This window comes from Cotesia glomerata, linkage group LG7 (assembly GCF_020080835.1).
Source record: "Cotesia glomerata isolate CgM1 linkage group LG7, MPM_Cglom_v2.3, whole genome shotgun sequence".
NCBI lineage: Eukaryota > Metazoa > Arthropoda > Insecta > Hymenoptera > Braconidae > Cotesia > Cotesia glomerata.
In genome coordinates this window covers 23099387-23109435 of record NC_058164.1, presented here as the reverse complement: position 1 = coordinate 23109435, position 10049 = coordinate 23099387, and the positions used below count along the sequence as shown (strand labels likewise).

The window sequence follows — 10049 nt, the reverse complement described above, 5'->3', positions numbered from 1 at the left end:
ATTCTTTTAAAAAGTCAATTACAATAAAAGAAATGTTTTCAAAAATTTTTTTTCAATTTTCACATGAAATTTTTCATTAAATTTTTTTCGTGAGTAATTTAATTGCTATAAAATTAAAAAAAAATTTCCAATATTTGTCAACTTCAGTCATCAAAAAAAAATTAATTTAAAGTATTGCACATGCGCAATCTAGATAAGAAAATATTCACTAAAGCGGCCACCTAGCGGCACTGTGGTTTATTAATCATAACCTATAAACTATATACCAACAGTATCAATAATCAAAACATTTTAAACTCTACTATATACTCTAGTGAACCGTGACAAAAAATATCTAGCCGTCTCGTAAAAAATGTCTCGTGCTCTAGGTAACTTGTTTATAAAAACCGTGAAAACTAATTCCGTGTACAAAAAAAGTATCTCGCGTAATTTCAGTATGTCTTGTCAGCAAAAGGGACGCGCGTGGATTTACACCGAGTACGGAGATCCTGCAGAGGTTCTAAAGTTAACAGAAGTGCCTGACAAGAAGCCAGAAGCTAACCAAGTTGCTGTTAAATGGCTTTTGTCGGCAGTGAATCCGGCAGATATTAATACACTGCAAGGTAAATACCCAAGCCGTCCTTCCTTGCCCGCTATCGCGGGGAATGAAGGTGTTGGAGAGGTCGCTGAAATCGGAGGGAACGTTACTGATTTAAAAGTTGGCGATCGCGTGGTTCCTAATGCTAACAATATCGGTACTTGGACCAACCGCGGGACCTACGAACCTGATCTTTTGATGAAGGTTTGTAGCTTTTTTATTTTTGGTAATTTTACAGTAAATTTTAGATTTTAGGTAGTACGGTTAATATAATATAAGCGGTTTAAAAAAAAACACGAAAGTAAATTTAAATGTTCTTTTTTAACCCGTTCCTGCCTTTACGGTCATTTTTTTCTGCTAGTATAAATCTAATTCAAGTGGATCCACAGATTCGGTAGAATCTGGCGCCAAGTTCCGTTCAAATCCGTTGTAAACGGAGCGCCAGACTACCGACTGTGTTTACTGTAAGCAGAACGGTATTTCGAGGTTGCAAAATTTTATTTAATTATATGGTTCTCCTTTTTCCAAAATAATATATTATAAAAGTAATTTATACTTTATTTTACTGATATTAATTAATTATAATCAATTATAACACTTAATTCACTTAAAATTATTAAATTTTATCAGCACAAACTATAGTAAGCCCAGAAATTTCGATCCTGACTTTTTTTCGATGGGGAATATCAGCACCACAGACTAGATAAAATAAAAATGTGTAGTAATCCTTCCTATAGACACGCAACTACAGTAAAAAAAAGTGATTCATAGCTTGCATCTATGGCCGCCAGGGTGCACTGGAATTACATCTACATAAACTGTAGCTTTAAGGGGATAGTTTACAGTAAAAAATGCAGTCAACACGAGATTTAAGTTGTTATCAATTGTAAATTTTCATTATAATTACAAAAATACTAAAATCCGAACAAAAACAGTTTCACTGTAAAAAGTCGCACCAAGTCCACGTTCATAAGACTATTAGGAAAAAAATTTTTTTCTTTACAAAGATACAAAATAAAAAATTAAAAATCCGAGTAACCGATATGATTGTTTATGATTTTCAGAAATTAAAAAAAATTTTTTTGTAAATTTAAAAATTATAAAAAAATTTTAGAACGTACTTGGTGTGCGTCATTGTGTATTTCAATTTTTTTAAATTCCTAGTAAATAGATTTTACGAATTTCATTAAAAGTAAAATATTTTGCAACCGCGCACACTAAATACGTTCTAAAATTTTTTTAATTTTTAAATTTACAATAAAATTTTTTAATTTCCGAAAATCATAAACAATCATATCGGTTACTCGGATTTTTTAATTTTTTTATTTTGTATCTTTTTGTAAAGAAAAAAAAAATTTTTTTTCCTAATAGTCTTATGAACGTGGACTTGGTGCGACTTTTTTACAGTGAAACTGTTTTTGTTCGGATGGTAATATTCCATCTTCACTAACAATTTGGGACAGATCGTCCCTGGAGAGTTAGGTCGATGGGTAACCATCGAACTTGAACACTAGTTAGCTGGTGAATGCTAGTATCTGTTCAACTCAATTTTTAAGTATTAACGATGGAAAGCCACTGAGAATGAAGAGTAACTTTTGAAAAAGTCCATGAAAAATTAACCAAGCCAGGAATCGAACCTGGATCTCCCCGATTACATGTCAGGATGCTTTTACCATTTTTTTTTTTTTTTTTTTTTTTTTTTTTATTATTCAAGCGTTTATTTATTTAAATCATTGATACATAGATATAAAAATAATACACAAGTTAAAACGTAAGCCCTTTTACTTAAAAAAAATTGTCTACCACAATGGCCCATACGGGCTCTCATAGAGGATAACATAAATGATATTTCTTAATACCTGATAAGCCTCAGGGGCTGTACATAGTGAAGTAAATAATATAGTTTTTTTTATTCTTATTGTGTTAAATACATAAAGTGTTAATACATAATTTATACTAGTTAGCCTAAAAAAGAAACTTGATTTTCATAAAAAAGGCTTACGTTATTAGAATAGTACATGAGAGACATTAAATCAACAACAATTAAAATTAAAAAATATAACATGATAATAGAATAGAACAAGAAGACAAAAAAGAAAGAGGAAGCTATTAAAAGAGAACAACAAAACAATTAAAGAAAAAGAACTTGTGATTAAGTGAGCCACCAATACTCTTTGCGGGAATGAGGTTTATTTGTTGTATCTTTGAGGGGTATTAAGGTGCAGTATTTCAGGTCTAAGAATGATAATGCTTTTGGGTCATAAGTAATAGCTTTTGTGTTGGGACCTCTTTTGACGTGGTATATTAGGGGTATACTGTTTGAGTCTTGTATGTAGCCCAGACTGTCCAAGTAAGTGAATATTTCGGGAGGAGTGAATCCCGACTTCATTGCTATTTGAAAATATGCTGGTTGTGGGTAAAATGGACCAGATATTAAGCTGTTTATTGTGGAGGAGGAGGCATTAGCAAAATGATTGCGGCATAGACGTATGATATGGTTGTCGATACGCTCTATTTTAGCTAAGTTTAAGAGTGTGAGGTTACTATAGTATTTGGTGTAATTTAAGTCAGGTGTCTTGTACATGTTCAGACAAGCTCTCAGACATTGTCTTTCAAATTTTCTCAGCTTTTCCATTTCAATAGGTGGGATGTTAAACCATATAGGACAACCATATGTGATTATTGGTCTAATCAAGAGTTGGTAACACAAAATTTTTACTCTTTTATTCAGAAATTTAGAATAGAATAATCTAGACAGGCTTTTAAATTGTTTCTTTGCTTTGATAATTCGTGTGTCTATATGTGAGTAGAAGTTTAGTTTATTGTCTAGGTAAACACCCAGGTATCTTACTACGTCTTTATGAAGGACTAGTTTGTTTGAGTTTTTGTTTTCTTGAATTTGGAAATTTTTCCAATTTTTTCTGGCATCACAATGTGCGTTTTTTAATGTCGGTCGGAATAGGATTGATTCACATTTAGAGGTGTTCATTTTAAGTTTCCATGTGTGGAAGTAGCTATTGATATTTTCGAAGAGCATCTGGAGTGAGGTATTTATAACTGTTGATTTATTGCCGGTATGATGCTTTTACCATTAAGCTACCGGGTCATTCTCCACTTACTTCTTCTCAGTATACTGTTAACTCTCAGTAGCTGTTAATACTTGACTTTACCCCCTCCCTTTAAACTCTATACTACGATGGTAGTTGTAGTACTTCCAAATTGTTAGTGAAGATGGAATATTACCATCCACTTGAATTAGATTTATACTAGCAGAAAAAAATGACCGTAAAGGCAGGAACGGGTTAAAAAAGAATTATATTATCACGGTCGGAAAAATTAGTAGAAGTTAAATTTAAATGTTTGTAATAATTACAATTAGCCTTTCTTTATTTCTTTGAAATTCCTACTGGGAGGAAAAACATATTAAAATCAATTTTTAATAAGTAAAAAAGAAGTATAGAGTGTAAAAATCGGTACTGATACTAATTTATAGCGGAAAAAAAATTTCTTAACTTTTAAAAATCGATAAAAAATAGTAATTATGTAAAGCCCATTACTGTACTGGGCTTAAAAGTTGAAGGATGAATAGAAGTTCAAAATAGCAAATTTTCAAAAAAATTGAAGAATATACACAATTTTAAAAACACGATTAAAAACTTAAAATTCAAAAATCTCAATAAAAAATACTTTGAATATTTTTTTCTGAAAAGGGCATTTAAAGACGAAAATTTTGAAAAAAAATTTGAATTTCGACCATTATTAAAAAGTTACGAGCAAAAAACAAAAAAAAAGAGCAGTTTTTTTTGAAAATTCAATATTTTTTGAACCAGTGATAAAAAAATCAAAATTTACCTGGAAGGTATTAAAAAATGCCAAAAAATTGAGAAAATCTAAAATTCAAATTTTTGAAACCATCTGATTTGTCGTGCTCTACTGCCCCATAGCTAATAGAATATACAATACATACGCTGTTGAAATTTGAAATTAATTGATCGTACCAAGTATGAGATAATTGTAATTAAAAATAACATCGTGGGATAGGCGGTATGTGAAAAGAGTGAGAACATAAAAAATTTTTATGGCATTAAAAGGATTTCACGATATTTTAAAAAAGTTTGGAAAATCCAAAAGTGCACGACTCATAATGCTCATTTAACTATGGGATATTAATAAAATAAAGGATGTGAAAAAATATATATGAAACATCTGAAATAGCACGATAATGCGCAAGCGCCTCTAGTGGGATAAATGTACACAATATATATAGATATACAGTCTCCTACTTTTTGTTTTATTTTATTAATCGTATATAAACGACACTGAATTACCTAGCCATTTGCATTCGGTGACCTACACAGAAAGAAAGGTTTACTTGAGCCAAGAAAATATTTTTCTTCATAATTATTTACTTGGGCGAAAAAAAAATTTTTTTTTGACACAAGAAATTTCACTTATTCCAACAATAATCAATTCCCTTGCTTCAAGAAATACGTTTCTTAATCCAAGACAATTTATTTAAGCCAAGAAAATTTTCTTGTTTTGAGAAAATTTCTCTCTTGCTTCAAAAAATTAAGTTCTTGACAGAAGTAAATTTTCTTGTCTTGAGAAAATTTTTTTCTTGCTTCAAAAGATTAAATATCTTGATAGTAAATTTTTATTAATATTTCTATTGAGTAATATGTCAAATGGGAAGATCAAATAATATTGAATCATTTTTTTTCATTCAATCTGTATAATTGCACGCTAAAATAATCTAAAATGGGTATCAAATATTCAAGAGAAAAATTTTCTTAAGATGAGAAAATTTTTTTCTCAGCTGAAGTAGGTGGCGCTGCTTCCCTAAAGTATCTAAAAATCTTGATCAAATATAAAAATTTCTTGTATCAAGTATTTATGATCTGAACAAAAACAGTTTCACTGTAAAAAAAATCGCGCCAAGTCCACGTTCATAAGACTATTAAGAAAAAAGAAATTTTTTTTTTCTTTATAAAAAGATATAAAATAAAAAAATTAAAAAATCCAAGTAACCGATATGATTGTATAAGATTTTCGGAAATTAAAAATTTATTTTTATTTTTATTTTTTATTTTAACCCCGCTTTTCAGACTTCTGTCTCGATGGGGGTCGGGCCGAGACCGGAAGGGGACTCCAGGCTGATCGGTACATTAAGTTTGGCAGAATAAGTTTGGCGGTATTACATACTTTTTCAGCCTGGAGAGTAATGCGGCGATGAGCCGACTTTGGGGAAACTGCACGCATTTGCCTGTGCCCCACCGGTAGCACAGGGCTTGGGGAAACCATCGAAAAACCCAAACCTGTACAACCCGGCGTGAGTTACGAGCACCGATGTTCACTGAAAATTAAATTTCAGCTCACACCGGGATTCGAACCCACGCCTCACCAGTCCCAAGCAAGCATGACAAGCGTTATACTGCTTAGCCATGGGACTGGCTATTTTCGGAAATTAAAAAAAATTTTGTTGTAAATTTAAAAATTAAAAAAAAAAATTTTGGAACGTATTTAGTGTGCGTGGTTGCAAAATATTTTACTTTTAATGAAATTCGTAAAATCTATTTACTAGGACTTTAATAAAATTGAAATACACAATGACGCACACCAAGTACGTTCCAAAATTTTTTTTTTAATTTTTAAATTTACAACAAAATTTTTTTTAATTTCCGAAAATCTTATACAATCATATCGGTTACTTGGATTTATTAATTTTTTTATTTTATATCTTTTTGTAAAGAAAAAAAAAAATTCTTTTTTCTTAATAGTCTTATGAACGTGGACTTGGCGCGATTTTTTTACAGTGAAACTGTTTTTGTTCAGATTTTAGTATTTTTTGTAATTATAATAAAAATTTACAATTGGTACCAACTTAAATCCCGGGTTGGCTGCATTTTTTATAGCAAACTATCCCCTTGAAGCTACATTTTATGTAAAAAATAATTCCAGCGCACCCTGGCGAGTATAGATGGAAGCTGTGAAATGTATTTTTTTAACTATAGTTTCCCATCTATTGGAGGATTACCATGCATTCTCAAATTATTTAGTCTGTGGCATGTCACTATATACATCGAAAAAAAGTCAGGATCGAAATTTTTGAGCTTGCTATAGTTTACGTTGATAAAATTTAATAATTTCAAGTAGATTAATTGTTATAATTGAATATAATGAACTAATATCAGTAAAATAAAGTATGAATTACTGTTATAATATAAAATTTAGGAACAAAAAGTACCGTAGAATTAAATAAAATTTTGCAACCTCGAAATACCGTTCTGCTTACAGTAAACACACTCGGTAGTCTGGCGCTCTGTTTACAACGGATTTGAACGGAACTTGGCGCTAGATTCTACCAAATCTGTGGATAATTTGAATTAAGAAAAAATTACTTCCACCAAGAATAGAATTTCAAGAAAAATTTTTACTTCGGCCAAGACAACTTCGGTCTTCCTTTGGGCGACCGAAAATTTACTTGAGCCAAGAATTTTACTCTTCAGTCAAGAAATCTTTCTTTCTGTATACAATTCTTTCAAATAATTAAAAAAAAAAATTTAACTCAATTAATGCATTTTTTCGCAAGTTACAGTGTTTTCATACATGACGGACAAGAAAACTTTTTGACCTATTTTAATTTTTTTTTTCCGTTTTTATTACACTAAATCAATTTTTGAAAAGTGTTAAATTCATCTCCATTAAATTATCTTGATAATAGTATGCAAAATACATTGATTCCGTGAAATAATAAGACTATAATAATAGAAATAGTTGCCGAAATGACGCGAAAAAAATTTTTCGATCGTAAAGCACTCTCTGATGCTTATCGCATCATGAGTCGTGCAAAACTAATACCTGTTAAAATAATATACTCAAAATAACCAAAAAAATTTTTGAAGCTCCGGACCGTTTTGTCTTTTATAAATTGTCAATAAACCATTTAGTTGAACAAAAACAACCATTAGTAAAAGCAAATAAATAGTCTATGAGAAAGGTAGCACTAGAGATTGAAAAGGAAAGAAATAGCAAAGACTATATGGCGTAAGTGAACTATTTTGCTAATAAAACGAGTGGTTTTTCTTCAGATCCCCAAAACTTTGGGCGCCGTAGAAGCTAGTATGCTCATCGTCAATCCTTGCACTGCCTATAGAATGCTGAAAGATTTTGAAAAACTCTCGCCAGGTGACACTGTGATTCAAAACGGTGGAAATTCCGCGGTTGGCCAACTGGTGATCCAGCTTTGCAAGGCTTGGAATCTCAATAGCGTAAACGTTGTCAGAGACCGTGAAGATATCGAAGTTTTGAAGAAAGATCTCAAGGGCATTGGGGCCACTGAAGTTCTGACAGAAAGCGAAGTGCGGACTACAGATCTCTTCAAGAGTAAAAAACTACCAACGCCGAAATTGGCCCTCAATTGCGTCTGTGGTCAGAATGCTGTTGATGTTCTCAGGCATTTAAAAGCTGAGGGCACAATAGTTACTTATGGCGCCATGTCCAGAGAACCGCTTACTGTTCCTGCTTCAGCGTTGATCTTCAAGGTGATTTTTGTTTTAGCGTTTTGGTATGAAAAAACGCGAGGTTAATTTTGATTTCTTCTTTTAGAATATTTCGATTAAAGGATTTTGGATGACGGCTTGGAAAAAGGTGCATGGAAATTCGGAGGAAAATTCTAAAATGTTTGAAGAAATAGGAAAGTTATTTGAGACTAAAAAGTTACAACCTCCGCCGTATAAAATAATTAAGTTGTCTGACCAACAAGCTATCGCGCAGGCGCTCAAGATGGACGGAAAAATTGGGGTTAAATTTATTATTGATCTTACGGCTTGATTAAGTACTTTTTAACAATTTTGTAATTCATAAGTATACAATAAGTTATTTTTTTAAGGCGGATTTTGAAGAGACATAAAAATAATTATTTTTAGTTTTTAATACTTGTTATTAGTTGATACAATTTTAAGGTTATATAGAAACAATTTTGAAACAAGTTGTAAAAGGTTATTTACATTTTTCATGTAGAATTTCATTTATAAATGTATTTTTTTTTATTGTGAAAAATAAACTATTGAAACAATAAATTTTTATTTATTTATTATTTATTATTTAAGGAGATCCACGCGAAGTAGTCAAATTTTTAAAACTTCCTGAAAATTTGTAAATTCAATCTACGTAGCCTAATAATTAATAAAAAAATTAAAAAACAGTAAGTTTCCGGGATATTTAGTGAAATAATTAGGTTTGAAAATTGTAATTTTTACATGTAGGTAAATGAAGATTCCACCATCCGTGTATTTGGTTAAGAATTTAATGCAATTATCGATTTAAAAAAATTTTATTTTCATTGAATTTAATTAAAAAAATAATAAGCTTTCGATTAAAACAATAAAAAAAGTAGCTTTCCGAACGTAATACGGAGATATTTTATATTTTTATGAAAAATCACTCGGAACTTCCGTTCTTTAAAGTCTCGTATTTGACTTGGCAACACCGCTTGCGCAGTTACTCGGCGCAAAAGTAACCGCGATTTTTTAAATACTAGAAGATCTTAGTCATTTTAGTTGGATAGTAAACATAAATAAATTTTAAGGTTAGGAAATTTTTGCAGTGTTGTCAAGTGTATACCGGTAATTCAGAGTGTTATATTTTTTAGTAGTCAATTAAATGTTAATAATTATTTAATGAGTAAACTTATCGGAAATTGCCTCAAAAATGTTATTAATTAATTAAAAAATTAATTTTAAGATGCACAACAAAAGTACTTTCTACGTATTATTTTTTTATCGACATTCTTTACACTAGGAGGGTACTTGGATCTCCTTAAAGATCCTTTAAGGATTGAAAAATTATTATTTACGATTTTAAATTAATGTTCTCTTTAACTCTTCGATGTGTAAATTTTGAAGTTTTATTTATACATATAACGACCCTATGTACTTTATTGTAATATTAAATATATTTTCTTCGTATATTTACAATAAAAAATACAATTTTTTATCACTCATTAATTCATAATTAGTATGAAAATTGAAGAAATATTAAAGATGTATTAATTGTTAACATAAATTACTAGTGAAAGATATAAATTATAACCAACAAAAATGAAGCAATTAATAAATAAAATTGACAAAAATAATTTGTAATAACTTTAAGGGGTTACATGGGTTTCCTCCGGGAAAAAATGGCTTATTTTCAACAATTTTTTTTTAATAGAAAAAATGAAATATTTTATTCAAACTTTTTAGTGTCTTAAAGATACATGTTTAATAAAAGATTACTGAAATTAAAAAAAAATATTAAAAACTCTGCCAATGTGACGTTATTTCCGGCGAGCCTTCGGAAAAAAGATACGTCCGCGTGATCAGCAGAACTCCTAGCAGGATTATTTGAAGTGAAAAAAATATGTGCTTTAGTTAAGACTTCAAACTAGGTCTTGAACGAAGAAAAAAAAATGAAAATTGGATTTTTGCAGAGG

The 10049-nt window shown here is 30.3% G+C and overlaps 1 protein-coding gene across 1 annotated transcript; it reads left to right on the top strand.

Moving 5' to 3' along the window:
- Positions 1-229: 229 nt before the first annotated feature.
- On the top strand, positions 230-8504 carry LOC123268445 (enoyl-[acyl-carrier-protein] reductase, mitochondrial). The gene is made up of 3 exons (XM_044733493.1): positions 230-781; positions 7666-8118; positions 8183-8504. The coding sequence occupies exons 1-3, from the start codon at positions 353-355 to the stop codon at positions 8405-8407; spliced, it is 1107 nt and encodes a 368-aa protein (XP_044589428.1). The 5' UTR covers positions 230-352; the 3' UTR covers positions 8408-8504.
- The last annotated feature ends 1545 nt before the right edge of the window (positions 8505-10049 follow it).